This window comes from Protopterus annectens, chromosome 7.part1 (assembly GCF_019279795.1).
Source record: "Protopterus annectens isolate FY-2018-M chromosome 7.part1, PAN1.0, whole genome shotgun sequence".
In the NCBI taxonomy this organism is placed as follows: domain Eukaryota; kingdom Metazoa; phylum Chordata; order Ceratodontiformes; family Protopteridae; genus Protopterus; species Protopterus annectens.
In genome coordinates this window covers 328055363-328076242 of record NC_056740.1, presented here as the reverse complement: position 1 = coordinate 328076242, position 20880 = coordinate 328055363, and the positions used below count along the sequence as shown (strand labels likewise).

Here is a 20880-nt window from a genome sequence, read left to right as displayed (position 1 = left end):
GTAGCTCATTTCTGAAAGTAACTAAATATGGCAAGCAGTAATGATAGCGCAGCATTTGCAGGAAGGCTTGTGTGACATGGCAGGCACAACAACGGAGTTCCTCATGTTTACTAGCAGGTTGTCTGAGCCTTTTACAGCAAGAAATCTGGGCCGAAGACTAAATTAATTGTGGCGGGGGTAGGTTGCAGAGAAAAACAGCAAGAACAGGGAAACATTTTAAGTATTCACGTAACAACCTTAGAAATTAGCAGAAAAATGCATAAACAGTTTATAGCGAATACCGATTTTCATTTAAACATCATTTGATCGACATATTACTGAAACTGCTGTTTAAATGAAAATCTTTATTTTGATCCCCGTCTGCTGTTTGATTGGAAGTCCGTATGTAAGCACATATATCTTAGTTTAATTTCAGCTCTCGTATCATACCTAGATCCAACCCTGTACCGTTGCTACTTTCTATGGTTATGCAATTGTAAAACCATCTAACATCAAGGTTTATACTGTGGGCACTCAAATGAAAAAAACAATTATTAAAAGGAAAAAAAAAACAATAATCAGTATTTAGTCCGCTTGAAAACCTGATAGGAACACAAAATTCAAGAGTAGTTTATGCTGGGAGCAAAAGCAGGATAGGGACTGAACAGATGCAGGATATTTCAAAGAAAATTGACACTGTGGGTGGGAATGTGAGTGACGTCGTAAAGTGGGTGTTACTGTTGTCATCTGTAGTGTGGACCCGAATTTTAAACGCTGGGATTGTCCCTTTAAAGTATGCAAGGTTTCTCCAAAAGAATAATCCTCAGGAGGAGATGCGGATGGGATGGATTCTTCTGAATCCTCATAGGGTGGTATAGAAAATTCCTGATCAGAAGAGGAATCAGAGGAAATAGAAATCTGATCTGAAGATTCATAATAAGTGTCTTGCTTAGGCCTCTAAGAGGGTGGGGGGGTTGGGAACCCCTGATCAAGGTAATTAAGTCCTCAGCCATTTTGATCATCTGTTTTTTAGGCATAGGGGCCTGAGCACGTGGCTCATGTGTCGTTTTTTTAGACTTAGAAATTGTTTTTGAAGCTGGTATCTGTTTTATATAGAAATGTTGAGGTCTGAAAACACCCTCAGAAGCCGGTGCCTGCTCAGCAGCTCCGGACCCATCTGAGGGAGAGACATCCGCGGGTTCAATACTCTGAGAATCTCGCGGCATACCGGACTCCGCATGGGTCTCGGTAGAGGCCTGCGACTCAAAAGTAGTGGGTATCAGGGGCTGCGAAAGCACCTCACTTGAGTACCGGCGAACTGGCTTAGGAGAAGCTTAGTCATCAGTTTTGGACCTCAACGGTCTGTCTCTGTCTTTTTTTTGTGAACTCCTTTAGTCGGATTGCTATCCGACGACATTTCAGGGTAATTAAATCTGGATCCAAAATATTTTGAAGCAAAAATATACAAACGCTTAATAGTGCGTTGGTTAAATCTAACACAAAACCGACAGCAAGTCATGTTATGATCTGGGCCTAGGCAATGAATACAGTACAAATGAAAATCCTTATGAGGTATTTGCTTCCCACAAGTAATGCAATTATTAACTTTTACTGACATCAGTAAGGAGCAAGAAAAAGTTTCCCCAACGGGGTACTTAGCTTTAATTGAAGACTTCAGTTCTGAAACTCAAATGCGAAAATTTCAGGAGTCGGTTGACCGGCACTTGCGAACTGCTTCTGCTTTGCATCGCGAGGCAAGAAAGACTGAATAAAATGGCATCGGCTGCATGTTTTATACCCCTGACGACCTGAAGTCATGGAAGAGGAAACAGCAACCGACGCAGGACCCAAGACTTTGATATTCAGGCCGACTGAGGGCAACCTGCCAGCAGATTACCCAGATGTAATCACTGCAACAGTGAAACAAGAAGAACATCTGTTTGATGAGAGGGTGTGAGAAAAGCAGGTGGTCAGTGTTGAAATGAGCAGAGATAGCAGAGGTATGAATTTTAATAGAGGAAAAGGAGACACCACTGTGTAGCACAGGTCAGCTAGGTAATCCAGGAAGAGAGGTAGGGAGGGCTGTGCCGTATTGGCTCCCTTAGCCTGCATCCAGGTGCAAAACCTTTTCCAACTGTCAGCATAAGACCTTCTAGTGCTAGAGTGTCTAGCCTCACTTATAACATCCAGAACCTGTTTACTGAGATTGGCATCTTGATCAGTAGTCAGGGAATAAGCCAGGCTGCCAGACTGAGAGTCTGCAATTGGGGATGCATGAATTCTCCTTCCCTCTGGGTCAGGAGGGTTGGGGTCGGTAGGATATGCCATGGTGGCAATGGGGACAGGCTGCACAGCAATGGGTACCAGTGCTGGAGAGGCCAGTCTGGAGCAATTAGAATTGTCCTTAGTTTTTCCTCCCTTATTTTGAGCAGTACTGGTAATGAGAGGTAGTGGGTGAAATGCATAGACAGAGAGGTTGACCTAGGGGAAGGATAGGGCATCCACTTTCCAGGCCCTGCAGTGAGGCTCTCTAGTGCAGAACTTGCTGAGCTGATGACTGGAGTGGGAAGCAGAGAGGTCGACCTTCGGGGTGCCCCATTTCTGAGTTATTAGGGTGCCACTCATGTGGTTCCAGAAGATTTCTGCTCAAGTTGTCTGCCAGAGAGTTTAGAGCGCGTGGCAGGAATTGTGCTAACAGGTGTAGTTGCATGACTGAGGCTGTGTGGCAAAGGGCCATGGCGAGCCTGCACAGAGGGTAGGAGTGAGTCCCTCCCTGCTTATTGATATGCCACATCACAGTGGTGTTGTCTGTTTTGATCAGTAGAGTCCCTGGGGAGAGAAGGGGCCTGAAAGCTGTCAATGCGTGCTGGACAGCCAACATCTCTTTTTGGTTTATGTGCAGATGCATTTGCTGTGGGCTCCACTGGCCCTGTATGCCACTGCTGTCCAGGTGTGCACCCCAGGCATAGTCTGATAAGTCTGTGATGAGGGTCTGGGTGGCAGGGGGTGGTGAGAAAGGTAGCCCCTTGTTGTGGTACCATGCTGCTGCCCACCAAAGAAAATCTTTCCTTAGGCAAGGCATCACTGGTATAAGAGAGTCTTGAGAGTGTTGACACCAAAGGATTTTTAAGTACCATTGAAGTTTCCTCATATGCAGTCTGGCATACTGAATGAGTAGAATGCAGGATGCCATGAACCCAGAGCTTACAGGATTTTCCTTGAGGATAACTGGGGTCTGGTGGCTAGTTGAGAGAAGTAGGCTGCCAGATAAGTTTGCTTTTCTGGTGTAAAGAATGCCAATCTGGGATGCTGTGTGCAGGCTTGCTCCCAGGAATAGAATCCTTTGGGTGGGTACTAGTTTGGATTTCTTTTCGTTGATAGTGTACCCTAGGGAGGTCAGTAGAGACTTTGCAAAGGCCAGGTGCTTGAGCAGCTTTTCCTGACTGACTGCCTGAATTAGGCAGTCATCTAAGTATGGGTAAATTTGTATATTTCTTTGTCGGCAAAAAGCAATGATGGCGGGGAGCCAGACATTTTGTGAAAACTCTGGGAGCAGTAGATAAGCCAAAGGGAAGTGCAGAGATCCTGCCCTGAAACGTAGATCTTTCCTGCATGATTCCCTGATTGAGATGTGGAGGTAGGCCTCTTTTAGATCTAGGGTGGCTAGTCAAGCATTCCTGGAGAGCATGGGTAGTAGTTGGTGAAGGGTGAGCATTTTGAATTTTGGGATCACCAGGAAGGTATTTAGAATGGATAGATTGAGGATGGGGCACCAGGTGCCCTCTTTTCTGGGTACCAGGAAGAACCTGGGGTAGAAACCTTGGCTTATCTGTTCTGCAGGAACGTGCTCTACTGCCCTCATAGAGAGCAGGGAAAGGACTTGATTCTTGGCCTCTGTCCACTGGTTTGGAGGAAGATCTGGGAACCCTTTTGGGGATGGGAGAGTGAGGAAAGAAAATTTGTAACCCTGGGACACTATGTTGAGGACCCAGCGGTCGTTGGTAATGGTGGCCCAGGTGCTTGCGTGGAAGGAGAGTTTTCCTCCTAGGTGCATCAGCAGGGGGGCAGAGGGTGGGGGGTGGAAGTGGAGAGTCATTGTGAGCTCTTATGAGGGGGTGGCTTTGTACTCCCTGGTTTTGAAGTGGAGGAACTCCATTGCTTTGACCTCTGCATTCCCTGTGGCTGTTGTCTGGGGGGGTCTGCTTCCCCGGGGTCTGGGCTGAACTGACCTGGAGGGGGCAGGAAAGGACCAGTGCTAGGAGGGGCAATGCCTACTGAACCTGGGTGGCTGGGCTTGTAGAAAATCCTTAAAGATGGAAGAAAAAGCTAAATCTATGCAGTTGAGACCTCCTCTGCCTTGGTGCCAAATAAGTTGTCTTTGTGCAAGGGTGCAGCCAATAATTTAGATTTGACATGGTCTGGCAAGGGCTATTCCTTAAGCCAAGCATGCCTTCTAAGGACAGAACCGGTGACTGCTGCCCTGCAAGAAGCTTCTAGGGCGTCAAAACCACAGTGTACGGTGTGCTTAGTTACTTGTTTTGCAGAATGCATCAACACTTGTAACTATTTTCTGCACAAGCAGGAAAGGATGATATTTTTTGTTTGAGGAGATGCATGGTATGTTGCTGAAATTTTAGCATATGGAACTGACAATTTAGTGCTCTGACACCAAGAGTAGCAGAGGTGTATACTTTTTTTACCCCATCTGTCTAGTGCTTGAGAATCCCTATCTGAGGGGGTGGGATTCTTAGCAGAAGTTGCTTTAATTCCTTTAGGCCCTTGAGAAATAACCTCAGGGTCAGCAGTAGGATTTTTGAAAAGAAATGTGTGCAAGTCAGAGACTCTAATACCAGCCAGGATTCCTGGGAGCAGGAGGGAGGGTGTCATGAGTCAAACTAGATTCCGTGAAAGCATCATCCGAGGAATGGCCAGGGGTCTGTTCTGTGGCAGAAATAAAAATTCTCTGAGTCTCTTTAGATTGAAGGTAGTCCTGACATTCCCACTGGAAATACTCCATAAAGTATGAAGGGTTTCCCCAAAGGAAAAGTTCTCGGGTGGAGAGACTGAAGGAATGGATTCTCTGCATTAGAATCCTCAAAAGCAGAGAGGGGTTGCATGTCTTCATATTCAGATGCATCAGAGTCAACAGACTCCTGTTCAGCTAAAACTACTGGGGACAGATATCTTTCTTTTGGAAGAGGTAGCTTGGCTTCCCCTGATCAGCATAATAAAGGCTTCCGCCATTTTAAGCATTTGAGACTGAGGCAAGGAAGCAGGTGCCTGAGATTGGGTCATTGGTTTCTTGGGCATGGTTTGTACCCTGGGCCTTAGAAACTCGGTAGTTTTCGAAAGAACGGTAGACGTGAAAGAAGTCGTCGGTCTGTGTCGAGACTCGGTAGTGCGAAGTACTTCCTCGGAAGCTGGTGCCTGCTCAGTGGCTCTGGACCCATCCAACTTAGAGACAACCGCAGGATCCTTAGTCGAAGAAGAGTTTTGCGGCATACCAGACTCCAAAAGGGTCTCGGTAGCAGCCTGCGAATCCACAGAAGCAGGCATCAGGGGCTGCGAAAGCACCTCACAGAGGACCGGAGAACTGATGACTAGCTTAACGGAAGTGTCCAGTTGGTTTGGACCCGTGCGGTCTGTCTTTATCCTTATGTTTTTTCGGAAGATCTGCTGTCGGATGCCTTACCGAAGCAACGAGTGTGAGCGAAAATATCTAGCTACAATAAGGGTTCGACGACGTATAGTTCTGGCATTGAACAAAGCACAAAAGCGACAGCGAGGGACATTGTGGTCTGGGCCTAACCAAGTGATGCAGTAAGAATGAAAGTCTGTGTGTGGTATTTGCTTTCCACAGGCGAGAGAATTGTTATCCTTTTCTGACATCTGTTAGAGCAACAAAAAAAGATCTCCAATGGGGTACTTAGCTTTAGAAGACTTCAGCTTCAATTTGGAAGACTAAACTCAGGTAGTGGCCGACTGGCACTCGTGCGAACTGCTTCTGCTTCGGGCTCCTCGGGAAAAAAAAACTGATGTAATGGCATTGGCTGCCTTGCTTTATACTACTGATGACCTGATGTCAGTCCTGAAGCGGCAGCAACCGATGCAGAAATACTAAGCCTCTGGTATTCAGGCTGGCCGAGGGCTACCCTGGCAGGGATAACCCAAATGTGATGACTGCAACAATGAAACATGAAGAACATCATATGTTTTGGTAGTGTAATGTGTTGGCAGACTTCAAAAATTCCTTAAAGAGAACTCTGTCAGGAATATTAGGCGAGCAAATGAGTGTCACAAGATGGGTAACAAACTGGCTAAAAAACAGAACCCATAAGGTCAAAATTGCTGGAGCCATGTCAGACTCAAAACCAGTCACGAGTGGTGTCCCACAGGGCTCAGTCTTGGGACCACTCTTATTCGGCATTTACTTCTCGGATGTGAAAGCAAATATGGGAGGATTATGGCTGACAAAGTTTGCAGATGACTGCAAACTGGGTGTCATAGTTGATTCACCTGCTGACACACACATCCTACAGAAAGGTCTCACTGAAACGGACAACTGGTGCCGGAATCATGGCCTCAAACTTAACGCCAAAAAATGTATAGTCATCCCCTCTGGGAAAAACAAAGTACCCACAAATTATCACATAGACAATAACCCACTGAGTACGGAAGAAGTAATCAGAGACCTGGGGACTCAAGTCGATAGTGACCTCTCCTTTGACAACCATGTTGCCAAAGTGGTCAGAAAGACATTCTACCTTGCCCATCTCATCATGAAGGGATTCTCATCCAGATCAAAGGAGGTCATTGTACCTCTATATTCCTCCCTTGTCAGGCCCATGACTGAATATAATGCTCCATTTGGGATGTATCTCACCCGGCACATGCAACAACTGGAAAGACCCCAGAAGTACCTCACCAAGAGGATCATGGGTCTCAAACATGTGCCTTATCCAGCTAGATTAAAGAAACTCCAGCTCTATTCAGTAGCATACCGCCTGCTCAGAGGTGATTTGTGCCTAACATATAGGGCCATGTCCAACCAAGAACTGATGGACATGCTCCATCGCAAAGAATCCAGATCCACCAGAACCACGCGAGCTAAAGATTTCAACCTCTGCACAAATATGAATAAAACATGCTGGAGGGATAGCTTCATAACACAGAGGTTACCCGTACTCTGGAACAAAATCCCAGTTCATGTGAGACAGAGCCCTTCATTGGCACTGTTCAAGAAAAATCTCGATGCATGGATGGGAGATCGTAAGTTTACCCCGGAGTCACCTCAGTGTCACTACTAGACAGAGGTATAGTTTACTAAATAATGGGGTCCCACACGTGTCACTACTAGAGAGGCGCAACTATATAATACGGGGTGGCGTAAGCCGCATCATTGTTGGCTAGGCTTGTAAATGCCCCAGGGCAGATAGCCTAGTACACTACTATGAAACTATGAAATAAATGTTTTGGGCTGGAATACATGATCTGAACTGCCTAGACATAGCAAGGCCTTGCTAAATGCCAACTCTGGTGGCCGCCAAAAAAGCAATTACTAGAAAATGGAAATAGAAATGTAAACTATTCTTGAAGTAGTGCATATTGTAACAGAGATAAAAAGAAAGGAAGTGGGATCTTTACAAACGGGTAGGAGTAAATTACATAGAAAAAAATAGAAACTGTGGGAACACATGTAGAAAAAGGTTTTGAAGGGGGCGGAATGAGGTTTAAGAGAAGGCAGGAATGGAATAATTTATGTAAAATTGCTTATTCATGTGACATAGAACAACAGATGTGAATATTTGTAAACGTGAACTTCTTAATATGGTTTGATTACTTTTTAAGTTTGCTTAGGTCACAAGTGATAATTTAATAAGTGTGTTTAAAAAAATGAGAGGCACAGTCCCCCTTCTGCTGGATGGCTCAATTTTTGTTGGACAAAGGTTTGTATTTCCTCCTTAGCCTGTTCTGCATCAAAAAATGTCTTCGACCCTCAAGGAAAAAAAATATTCTGAAGACAGCTGAATACCACAGGCTTGAATCTCACACCTGTCTCTTGACATTCCCGGATTGCTGGGATAAATTTGCTTCTCTTCTGCCTGGTGTACAGTGAATAATCATTTTCCGCAAACACCCTTATGTCCAATTTTTAATACTTTGTCTTTCTACCACAATTTTGTCAGGATCAGCTTTCTGCTGGTATGACTAACTTTTCTAACACAGGTCTTGGCCACTTTTTCATGGCCAGTTTGGAGCACGTGGACAGAGAGACAGCAGAGAGAGAGAGACAGAGAGAGAGCGAGAGAGAGAGACACAGAGAGAGCGAGAGAGAGAGACACAGAGAGAGAGCGAGAGAGAGAGGCGCACAGAGAGAGAGCGAGAGAGAGAGGCGCACAGAGAGAGAGCGAGAGAGAGAGAGAGAGAGAGAGAGAGCGAGCGAGACAGAGCGAGCGAGACAGAGCGAGACAGAGCGAGACAGAGCGAGACAGAGCGAGACAGAGCGAGACAGAGAGACAGAGAGACAGAGCGAGACAGAGCGAGACAGAGCGAGACAGAGCCAGAGAGAGCCAGAGAGAGCCAGAGAGAGCCAGACACTCAGAGAGACAGACACTCAGAGAGACAGACACTCAGAGAGACAGACACTCAGAGAGACAGACACTCAGAGAGACAGACATAGACAATGAGCCCTTTCAGTTAACAAATCCTGCATGGAACAGTCCAGTTGCTTATTTCTGCTTTCATAAAATTAATAGGCTGTTCCTTCTAGTTTCTCTGGTACAGCAGAAAATCTCAGGTTTTCCCTGCATGCTATGTCCTTTGTGAAACAGATCTTCTTGAGCAGTCTCATACTCAGTGAGCCTTTTCTTCATTTTGACCTATTTTTGCAGTTTTATCAGTTCATCTCAATAGCTGCTTAAAGCTTCTTCCATTTTTCCCAGCTTTTTCTTATTTGAGTTCATACACTCCTTCAATGTTTTGTTTACTTAATCAGCTCTTGAGAACATTTGATTTATTTTTTTAGTCTTGATTACTAGGAAGCCATATCTTGCACCAAAGCTGGAACCTGAACTGCTTTTTGCTGAACAGCTATAGGCTTCTTCCCAGTCGGTGCGTTTTCTCTTCAGCTTTATTTTCTTTCAGGCTCTCTAAATTTCTTCTTGGTTTGCATCCAGGCAGTACACTTAATAGTCAATAACCGAATTTACTAAATCTGGCAAAGTTACTGGCACCTATCTCCGTTTCTTTTTTTCCATACTGGGAGAGCTGAAATTAAGCTGCTGATCAGTGTCCAGCCATCTTGGAAGTCCTACAGCACTGTGGTATTGTCTGCAACCACTTGAAGTCTTGGGGGGACTAAAGATGATTCAAAGAGAAGACAGCCTTGATAAGAATTAGCATCTCCTATGTTTGTGAGTTTCGGTCGATCTGCTTTCCCCAGATACCTTGCACTTTTACTCCACTTGACAGTGCTCCACAAGCACAAGGTTCTGGGAATTTCACTTTTAACAATTCCTTCTGACTGACTCTGTGCTCTCCCACTGAAAACACTAGCACATTCCGGAAACAGTCACAGAGAAAGAATCCCTCGCAGAGAGATTCAAATACCATACTCTCCTTTGAGATTCAAAATACTGAATCTATTCAGGAAAAGGGGAATCAAGTTTTATTTTCCCAGAAACTGGCTTATAAGAAGGATCAATAGCCTATAACACCCTGAGTCAATCTCAATAAATTACTCCTGTCCAGAAGGAGCATATAAAACTTTTAGTTTTTCGTTTCTTTTTGACAGGAAAGTCTGGTAAACAGGTTTAGTAATGGTAGCATCAGCTTCCCCAGGAAAGAGCACAACATTCTGGCTAAGCAGGGGTACCTTCCTTGCCCCTTCCTCCCCAAGATCGACGAGAGTGGCACTTGCATGCCCAGAGATGGGACCTTAACAGCTGCAGAGAATGTAGCTAACCCACTGTCCATAACAAAAGTATAGACAATTTGAAAGAACGGTTGGTGCTCAAACGCAAACTTGTAATCCAAAACAAAGAGGCACCAAGGATCCACAGGCACAAAACGTTTAATAGTAGACAGGAACCAGCACGAAAATACAAGAATGTAGATGCACTCTACATTCTTGTATTTTCGTGCTGGTTCCTGTCTACTATTAAACGTTTTGTGCCTGTGGATCCTTGTTGCCTCTGTTTTGGATTAAAAGAATAGACAACATCAGAGGGATCCAGAGAAAAAAAAATGTCTAGAACTAGATTTAGCAAAGAACTGTCACTCACCTATGACTAAATTAAATTACTAGCATTATGTGGTGGGGCAAAGGCTGTTTAATTAACTTTATTTTTGTGGCTGGAAAAAGGTGCAACTGAGGCACAGACAATTTTGTTACATGGTTAAGCCGAAAATGGTGCTTCTTTCCTGGGGAAGCTAAGCAGAACAAGTAGGTAAAAATCAGAACTTCCCCTAGGAAAAACACAGCAAAAAGCAGTTTAATGCACTTTATCAGCCCCAGAAAGTAAAATGCATAGTGTTTCTCCATATAAAAACATTTTACACACTTTAAAACAACTTTTAAACTGCCATGTTAAAAAGTGCACTCCCATTTTAATGCACAAGTCCCGAGATTGTTTTTTCCTAGCTTAAAAGGTACTTTCCTAAACAGGAAATTAAGTTTAAAGAACAAAAAAGTTATAGTGGAATGTCTTCACCCAAAGGGAACTTATCTGCCCAGCAATGGAACAATGTTAACCAACTATCAATTCTCGAAAGCCTGCACAGAACTGCTCTTTTTATTGGCAGGAAAACTATGGAAAGGCATGGGCACTTGGAAGGTTCCCTGAAGCTTTGCAAGCTGCCTGGATGCTGTATCCTATGCGGAAATAACCCATATAGTTTAGGCTACTGCATCACTGATCAAGATAAACGCAGACACTTACCTCAGAAGAGAAGTTGTAAAAAGATGGTTGGGTACGTACAGTCACATGATGTCACTACATGTCACAGACTGCAGGGTCATACACTCAGTTCCTCCAACAAATACATAACGGAGCAAAACGATGTGATCATCTAGGTGTTGCAATACAGTCAGCATCACAAATCTAGTGACAGCAACACTTATCACTGTGACAATGTAATGCAATACTAAACAGCTGGGTCCAACATAGGGACAAGACTACCAATAATATGGACAACCACACTGGAAGGGCACAACTGGAAATGTGTATAGCTACATAGAAAGCCAGTGACAAAAGCCATTAATATTGGTGAACTACCACCTCTACAGCAGATAGAGGACAGTCAAGGAGAAGTCATACTGGGCATGGCAGCAGAAAAGCTAAGAGATGTGCCAGAGGCATGGAGCTAACACTGGCACCACTGCCAGTGAAGTCTTGCACCATTCCACGATCTACCACGACCATCGATACTCTGGGGAAACCCACACCTATAGCAAGCTGGCAGATTTGAGGATATGGGCTATGCTTATGTGGGACCACCATTCCAAGTACTGCATAAGCCTGGTCTGCAAAAGTCCATACATATATTCCCAAGCTCTATTACCAGGACAGAGACCCTGCAATAGTTTAAAATACAGCAGACACTAGTAAAATTAGGGATCTTCATTAGCTATTATACTGACAAGCAGGGAGGCATGGTACCTCTCTTCGCCACATCAGCAATACAACAGTTCAGTGATGGAACCTTTGTGACAAATGCCGGTATTATGTAGCAGCTACATCTCACCCCTAGGTTCCTAAACTCCCAGGCACAAGAAAGAGTGCTCTGCTAGTATATATGGACTTACAACTTACAAAACAGTCAAAGCATACATCGACATGTGGACTGTGCTACTGTGCCTTAAGGAAGTCATTCACCTGCGCAAAGAATTGAGATTCATCATGTCTGACTTTGGGCAACCTCTGTGAAAAACATGAGATCCAAGTTCCTCTGTACATGATCCAAGGCCAGTCTACTCCATTTATCTCAATGCCTACTGAGGTGGGTCCAGAAGTATGAATACAACTAAATGAACTAATAAGAAAACAAATTCAAGATCCATGTTAAAAAGATAGTGACTGGCACTCCTACAACTACTAGATGTGCCGCATTTGCATCACTAAGAACTGCATTCTCTAACAGTATGTGTAGACTGTCAGAACTCTTGTATCCAGGGCCTACCAAAGAGCCAGAATGTGTTGGAGGAATGGCACTGGTGTGTGCAACATCTACTTGGCAAAAATTAAGAGAATCTATATGCAGTCTGAGATTTTACGAGAGAACAGGACTGAGTTTGTATGGCAAAGCTGGCTGCAGTTCTCTGTGCCAGCAACACGGCTCAGAAGATTATAAGAGAGAGCATGCAGATGTGTACAGAATGGCAACAGGAGTATGATTGTCTTGAAATTACTTTGCACTGTTCCACATGGCCTCAAATCGTCAACCTCACCTCCTGTGGATGTGCAGTACATCGGGTTTGGTTCCATCATGGGTAATTGATGTGCCTGAGGAAAATAAAGACAGTGTTATACTTTTCAAGGACAATGGCCTACTGCAGGCAAGTGTGCGAATGGCTGGTACAGCAATGGACACCATGGAGAGAAGTGTCACAGTCCTAGAGATATTTTTTATGCATACTCTGACTGCTTGTAGTGCACCTGCCCACTGTCCTGCCTGGACTCAAACCCTTACCTACATGCTTGTTTTGCTGTTATACCATCCTGGGTCTGCATGCCCTGTGTGTGCTGCCATAACATACTCTCTGCATTGTGATAGTATTTTTCTCCCTCCTTTACAGTCTGCCAGTGTTGTCTTGAGGGGGCTTGTTGTGCATTAGCTTCCAGTAAATGCTGTCCTGCCTTCTTGCCATGCCACCTGTCACCTTCCTTAATAAAACTGTCCTTTCAGCAGCTCGACTTCACTTGGATGGTACACAATTCCCCTTCTGCCATTAACAGTCGCAGATTTAAACCAGACACCTTTGACACTGTTGGGTGTTCCAAGATATTTTACTTACCAAGCCTGCCACTGATGAATCAACACAAAAATACCCCAAAATCGCACTTCAAAATAAGGTCGGTCTACATAAGGCTCCAGATAATCATTATGGAGACTAGGCAGACTGACAGCCTTTTAGTACACAAGTAAAAGATGGGTGTAAAAAGTACTTCCTCACCCATCCTCATCTTCCACTGACTCAGAGGGAGGGAGGAAGTTCTAGTCCACCCCAATAAAGGGCAAGCTCACCACCTGCACAGATATGAAGAAAGTTGGTGGTGGTGGGGCAGATGAACACCAGAATAGTCTAATGGAGATCCACTCACTGGAAGATGCCAGCATCTGTGCAGTCACTGAAACCTGGTTCGAGACTGCGGAGAGCACCCCAGCTTTACCAGGCTATACCACATTCCACGTATTCTGAACCCTAAGAGAGGATGGGAAGACTAAGGGTGGTGGAGTCTCTACCTTCATTAAAGACAAGCGCATCTCCAGACTGGTTTGCCAGCATGACACACCAGAAGTACTCCAGGTGCAACTGACAATTGGAAAGACACTCATCCAAGTTACAGCCAGCTATAGACACCCCTCCATGACTTAGGACACCCACTCCTAACCTAGAGGTACTCAGTTCCATCAAGGTCCCCCTAACACCCTAATCCTTGGGAACTTCAACTACCCCACCATAGACTGGGTGAACTATTCCTGCACTAATGCACTCATCCAACGATTCCTTGACTTAATTCTAGAGCACTAGACCAGCTTGTCTCATCCTCTCAGATACGTCAGGAACCTCTATGGCATAGCCCAGGTTTGTTCCGAATTAGCTCTTAATGGTACCACTTTCACTGATCTGGTTGACTTGGCCAACCTGCTGGCAGATATGTTCAGAGCAAACTTCACCCCCCCCCCCGTCTCCTCCAAAGACTCATTCGACATCCCCGATACTTGTCCTGCACCTCACATCTCCATAGATCAAGTGTTAAAGGCCCTAGACAAGCCAAAGAACACAGCTTCCACGTGACCTGATAGTATCCCAGGCTGTACACTGCACCATCTTCAGCAAGAACTAATTCACCACTGAGCACCCTATTCAACCACAGCTTAAGTACAGGCTCAATTCCAGCAGAGTGGACAACTGCCACAGTTATCCCCCCTTGCATAAAGGTGGAGCCACTACTGACCCTGGAAACGATTGCCCCATTAGCTTGACAAGTCTGATCTCTAAAGCCATGGAGCATATTATTAGGGAACTCATAAAAAAGGTCATAGGCAATCTCCAAGCACTTGACCCCACCCAGTTCGGATTTGCCAAGGGTAGATCTTGCCAGTTGAACCTGGTTGACTTTTTTGAGACTTTCACCACGGCCTTGGATGAGGGAAAGTCAGTACATACAGCTTACCATGACTTGGCCAAAGCCTATGACACAATCCTCTACTTGGGCATCATCAAAAAGCTAACACAACTTGGTGTACATCCCTAGCTCATCAGATGGGTGGTTACACTAGCTCACCGATAGGACCCATAAGGTCTAAATAGGTGCATCTACCTCTGACAGCAGACCTGTCAGTAGTGGTGTTTACCAGAGATACGTCCCGAGACCCCCTACTGTTTGGCACCTACTTCTTAGAGGTCCAGGCAAAGACAAAAGGCCAGGGGCTGACCAAGTTTGAGGACGACTGTAAGTTGGGTGCTATCACTGACTCCCCAAATGATGTTAACATACTACAAGAGGGTCTCTCAACAACAAATGAATGCTGCCAAAATCAAAGCCTTAAGTTAAAGCCAAAAAATGCATTACATCATTTGGCAAAAACACGACCCCTGCTGATTACCACATCAACTGCAACCCCATAAGCACACAACCTGTGGTGAGAGAAATGAGTACACAGGTTGACAACTACCTCACATTTGACCATCATGCTGCAGCAATGTTCATAAAAAACTCTTTTACTTGCTTCATTTCATAAGTAAAGGGACCGCATCAAAAAAAAAAAAAAAAAAGTGGTTATTACCTCTCCGTACTCCTCCCTCATTAGGCCAATAATTCAGTACAACTCCCTGTTTGGTATGCACCTCTCTAAACACTGCAGCATCTGGAAAAGCCACAGAAATATCTCATAAGGAAAATGCATGGCCTCCAACACCTGTCCTATGTGGACAGGATCAAATCACTATCACTGTACTCGGTATTGTACACATTGCTCAGAGGTGATCTCTGTCTCTCACCTACAAAGCAATCTCGGACCCTGCCCTACAAGAGATGTTCCATATCTGTAAATCGAACCGTTCACACATTACCCGATCAAAAGGCCTAAATCGAATATGTGAACATTAACAAAACCTGCTGGAGAGAGAGGTTTGTCTCCCAGAGGCTGTCCTGTCTCTGGAATAGACTTTCCATACATATCAGTCACTGACCCTCTTCAAGCGCAACCTTGATGGGTAGATGGGAAACCACAAATTTGTCCAAGAGGTTCCTCCTGTGTCCCTCACTGACAGGGGTGACAGGTGCTGACTCAGGTTTCTTTTTTAGGGATAAACTCTTGCTAGGCTTGTAAACCCCAGGGCTATTAGCCTAGTAACCTCCTATGATCCTATGGAGAGTGAAGCCTGAAAACAGCCTGACAAGCATTTGTCTTTGTGGCATTATTCCAACTTGCACCTTGGGGATGCTTAGAGGATGCCTCTGGCAGTCCCTGTGTGAAGATGCCTAAATATTCTCAAAGCTTCTGGATGTAAGGCAAGGCAAAAACCTCTACAATCTTCAGGTGGCTAAATCGATGGCACTTGTAGCAGCTGATGACATGTTCTTCCTCAAAGTAGAAAAGGCAATTTCACTGTGTGCCTTGGCTGGTAGTTTAAGGGCCACACAGAGCTTAGTATGCTGGTGTTTAGGCATGTAAACACAGAATTTAACATGACAGCAGAAAATAGCAAGCAGAAAACAAAGTGATGTCTCAAAGGATGGCCAAACATGTGCAACCAGCATATTATGTCAGTGTCTAAGGGAATCCGGAGTCAGCTACCTCCAAATTAAAACACAAAGAAATAATACTAAGATGTGGCTAGCAGAGATGTTTGCAGCCAATGATCTGCTAAGAAGGGTCTTTCATATTAGACTTTGTAAATTTCATCATCAAATTAGGTGCTGTCAGTGGTGGGATTTAAGTTGGCAATCTTACATATTTACCATAACATGCATCTTTACATACATTTGTATACAAATACATGTGTGCGCGCGTGTACACATACAGAAACAGACGTGAAACAGAGACATGTTCTTCAGAACTCTACAAAATGGTTTATCTTAAAATTCATAAATACCAGTTACTTACCAAGAGGTGTAAAACGTGGCTGATGGTCCCTCAAAACATCATGTAACCACTCTGCAAACTTTGTGTAATATGGGTCAGAGAATATGTCGTCTACTCTTCCATTTTCGAACAGGTACTAAAAAGCAAATAGTTCTGAATTAATGTGTGTTAATTACACTGCTATTTTCAGAAAGTGAACCACAATTACGAACCTCAAAGACATTCAGTCTGTGAAAGGGCAGCAATACTGTTACCACCACCAGTTTGACAGAACAGGACCCTGCACACCCTCACAAAGTACAGTTGTGTACCTACCATAAATGTAGATGTTCGAGTGTATTCACTGTTGCAGTCATTACTCTTGGGTTATCCTGCTGGCAGGCTACCCTCAATCGGCCAGAATTCCAAAGTCTAGGTCCGGCGTCGGTTGCTGTCGCCTCTTCCCTGACGTCAGTGCGCCAGGGGTATATAAAAGATGCAGGCAACGCCATTTTCTTCGTTTTTTCTTGCCCCAGATGTCAGCTGCCCCCAAATTGGAAGGCTGAAAAATATGTCAATAAAAATGCATGCACAAAAATAACATTTCCTTCATCTACAAGCAAATACACCAAATAGGTTGTGTAGGATAGAGAAGTGCAGATAAGTCCCAGCAAAGAAAAAGGGGGATGGTAGGAGGGTAACCTGGACTGCAACAAGTGAATACACTCGAACATCTACATTTATAGTAGGTACACAACTGTACTATGTTCATCGTGTTTCACTGTTGCAGTCATTACTCTTGGGTTGAATCCCAAAGCTGAGGATGGGTGGCTGGGCTAAATAGGATTAGGAGAGGCTATGAGGCCCTGCAGAACTGCAGTGGCAAAGCCTGCTCTGGACTTAGAGTAAAGAGGTAAGTGGTATTGCTTTGTGAAAGTGTGCACAGAACTCCAAGTTGCAGCCTCTAAGATATCTTTGGTTGGTACTTCTCTGAGGAAGGCTGCTGAGGTGGCTGCTGCTCTGGTGGAATGAGGCCTAATGCCCTTTGGCACTGTTTTGCCATGCTGAAAATAGCAGAAACGGATGCAATGGCCTATCCATTTAGAAATGGTCTGTTTTGAGATAGTCTTTTCCTGTGATCCTGCAGCATATGACACTAAAAGTTGCTCAGTCTTTCTGAAAGCTTTAGTTCTGTCCAAGTAGAAGCGTAACTGCCTGTGTATGTCCAAAGAATGCAGAATTTTCTCACCCTTGTTCTGTGGATTTGGATAAAAGGTAGGCAAGTGAATGGTTTGGTTGAGGGCCACACTGGACACCACCTTAGGCTTAAATGTAGGGTTTGTCCTCAGAGAAACCCTGTCTGGATGAAAAATGATAAAAGGTTCCACAGCCGTGAGTGCTTGTAACTCCGAGACTCGTCTTGCAGAGGTTATTGCTAGGAGCACAGCTGTTTTCCAGGATAAGAATTTATATCTGCTGTTGATGCTGACTCGAAAGGAGGCAGTGTGAGTTTTTCCAAAACATAATTGAGGTCCCAGGCCGGAATTGGTGCTCTCCTTGGAGGCCTAATGTTTTTGGCCCCTCTGAGGTACTGCCTTATTAAAGGATGAGAAAAGATAGGTGGTTCTTTATTGTAATGGGCTGAAATGGCAGAGGCATGAATCTTAATTGATGAGAATGAAAGGCCTTTGTTCAGCATCTCAGTTAGGTATTGTAAAATCTGAGGGATAATTGGTATACACGTGTCAATGTCTTGTTCCTGGTTCCAAGCACAGAATCTCTTCCATTTTTCTGCATAGGATTTTCTGGTACTGGGCCTCCTGGCCTCCAAGATAACATTCATAACAGCTTTTGAAAGAGGAGTGTTCTGAATGGCTACATTATCCGCCATGCTGCCAGATTTAAGGTCCAGAGTTGGCTGTGCAGGATCTGATTGTTTTGTTGGGTCAGCAAGTGAGAAGTTTGAGGCAATATCTATGCTGGACCTTGAGACAAGCTCTTTAGGATTGGGTACCAGTGCTGACGTGGCCAGTCTGGTGCAATCAGTATCATTTTTGGCTTCTCTTGTCTGACCTTTAGGAGTACCCTGGGAAGGAGAGGCAGTGGAGGAAAGGCATATACTGTCAGATTTTTCCAGCTGAAGGAGAGGGCGTCCACTTTCCATGCTTGCTTGTGATAAATTCTTGTGCAAAATCTCTTCAATTGGCAGTTGTGAGGGGAGGCAAATAGATCTATGTCTGGCCATCCCCATTCCCTTGTTATCATGCTGAAGACTTGTGGATCCAGTTTCCATTCGTGGGGATCCATGAGGTTTCTGCTTAGTTCGTCTGCCAGAGTATTTGTTTTTCCTGGCAGGAATTGTGCTTGCAGGTGAACTTGAAAAGCCAATGCTGTGTCCCATAAGGTCATTGCTTGTCTGCAGAGGGGGTAGGAATGTGTACCTCCCTGCTTGTTTATGTACCACACGTAGTATTGTCTGTCTTTATCAGTAGCTGTCCTGGAAGAAGCAGGTCCTTGAAAACTGTCAGGGCATTTTGAACAGCTAGCATCTCTTTTTGATTGATGTGAAGATGCATCTGGTTTGCAGGCCATGTGCCCTGAATACATTTTCCTGCCATATGGGCCCACCCAGGCATAATCTGATGTATCTGTTGAAAGTGTCTGTCTGGCTCTGGGTAATCTGAATGGCAGACCCTTGTTGTGGTGACAGGCTTCTGCCCACCATCGAAACTCCTGTTGCAGGCAGGGAATGAGTGCAATGTCTCCAGGCTGTGGCAATGCTGAGTCCAAACACTTTTTAGATACCATTGTAGTTTCCTCATATGCAGTCTGGCATATGGAATTAGTAGAATTCAGGATGCCATGAAACCCAAGGCCTGCAGGATTTTTCCTTGCAGATAAGTGGGTTTTTGTTGCCAAATCCTTGAAGTAAGAAGTCAGTTGTTTTTGTTTGTCTGGCGTGAGATAAGCCATCTGGGCAGTTGTATTTAAGCTTGCACCCAGGAATATTATCTCTTGAGAGGGCACTAGTTTTGATTTCTTTTCGTTTACTGTGTACCCTAGGCCAATTAGTAATCTTTTTACAAACGCCAGATGCTTTAGAATAATGTCTTTGTTCTCTGCTTGAATTAGGCAGTCGTCCAAGTAGGAATATATTTGAATTCCTCTTTGTCTGCAAAATGGAATTACTGGTGCCAGGCATTTTGTGAAGACCCTGGGATCAGTAGATAAGCCAAAGGGCAGTGCAGAGAATTGGTAATGCATTGAGCCAGCTATGAATCTGAGGTATCTTCTGCAAGATTGTCTGATTGGGACATGCAGGTATGCCTCTTTTAGGTCCAAAGTTATGAGCCAAGCCTTCTTGCCCAGCATGGGCAGGAGCTGCTGTAGAGTCAACATCTTGAATTTTGAAACTTCCAGAAACGTATTTCGTATAGTCAGGTCCAGTACTGGTCTCCAGGTTTTGTCCTTTCTGGGTACTAGGAAAAGTCTGGAGTAAAATCCTTGCCCCTGCTCTTGTTGTGGTACTTGCTGAATGGCCCTCATATCCATGAGGGCTGTAATTTGTCTTTGTGCCTCTGCCCTTTGATTGTGTGGCAGGTCTGGCATACCTTTTGACCTTGGTAGAGTGTGAAAATGGAACCTGTAGCCTTGGGACACTATGTTCAGAACCCATTTGTCTTGGGTAACCATTTGCCAATTTGATGAAAAAAGTGCTAGTTTTCCCCTTAAGGGGGCTGCCAAAAGAAAAGTGCTTGGATCTGGTACAGGAAAGTCATTGGGACTGTTTCCTGTAAGGTTGTGTTTTGTCCTCTCCACTTTTGGAGGTAGGAGCACCCCATTGTATAGGCCTGTATGAGCCTTGGGGCTGAGATCTGCCTCTGGGACGCCTGTATCTGCCTCTGTGGTCTGTCTGACACTGGAAAGGACCAATTTTTAGAAGGCCAGTTCCTGCTAAACCTGGGTGGCTGTACCTGTAAGAAATCCTTGACTGTCTGCAGAGATTTTGCTTTATCCTCCATTTTTTTCAACACCTCTTCTGCTTTAGTACCAAACAAAGTATCATGATGTAATGGTGCATCTAATAATTTTGCTTTAACATGATCAGGCAGATTCTGTTCCTTTAACCAAGCATGCCTTCTAATAACAGAACCTGTAACAGCGGCCCTGCAAGAGGCTTCCAGTGAATCATAACCACATTGCAAAGCATGCTTTCCCACTTGTTCAGCTGCATGCAATAAATCCTGCAATTCCTTGTTCTCTGAACATTCAGTATTTGTCAACAATTTCTGTTTAAGCAGAGACATTAAATATTGCTGATATTTACGCATATGAAACTGACAATTTAAAGCCCTTACAGCCAAGGTAGCAGAAGTGTAGACATTTTTCCCCCCATCTGTCTAGAGCCCTAGAATCCCTATCAGAGGGGACAGGGTTTTTTGCAGTGGAAGCTTTAATCCCTTTGTGACCCAGAGATATAGTTTCTGGGTCAGCAGCGGGGTTTTTATAAAGGAATTTATGAGAATCCGGGACCCTGTAGTATCTGCCTGGCTTAGCAGGTGCAGGGGGTAAAGAGTCAGGGGACAGGCCGGACTCTGAAAATACATC

General features: G+C 44.6%; 1 protein-coding gene across 5 annotated transcripts in view; it reads right to left on the bottom strand.

Moving 5' to 3' along the window:
* Positions 1 to 20880, bottom strand: part of QRICH1 (glutamine rich 1) — a 1772469-nt gene that overhangs the window by 708160 nt on the left and 1043429 nt on the right. For all 5 annotated transcript variants that reach the window (XM_044078740.1, XM_044078739.1, XM_044078738.1 and 2 more), the window contains one exon: positions 16315 to 16429. In XM_044078740.1, the coding sequence (XP_043934675.1) occupies positions 16315 to 16429 (115 nt within the window). The remainder of the gene's footprint in view (positions 1 to 16314; positions 16430 to 20880) is intronic.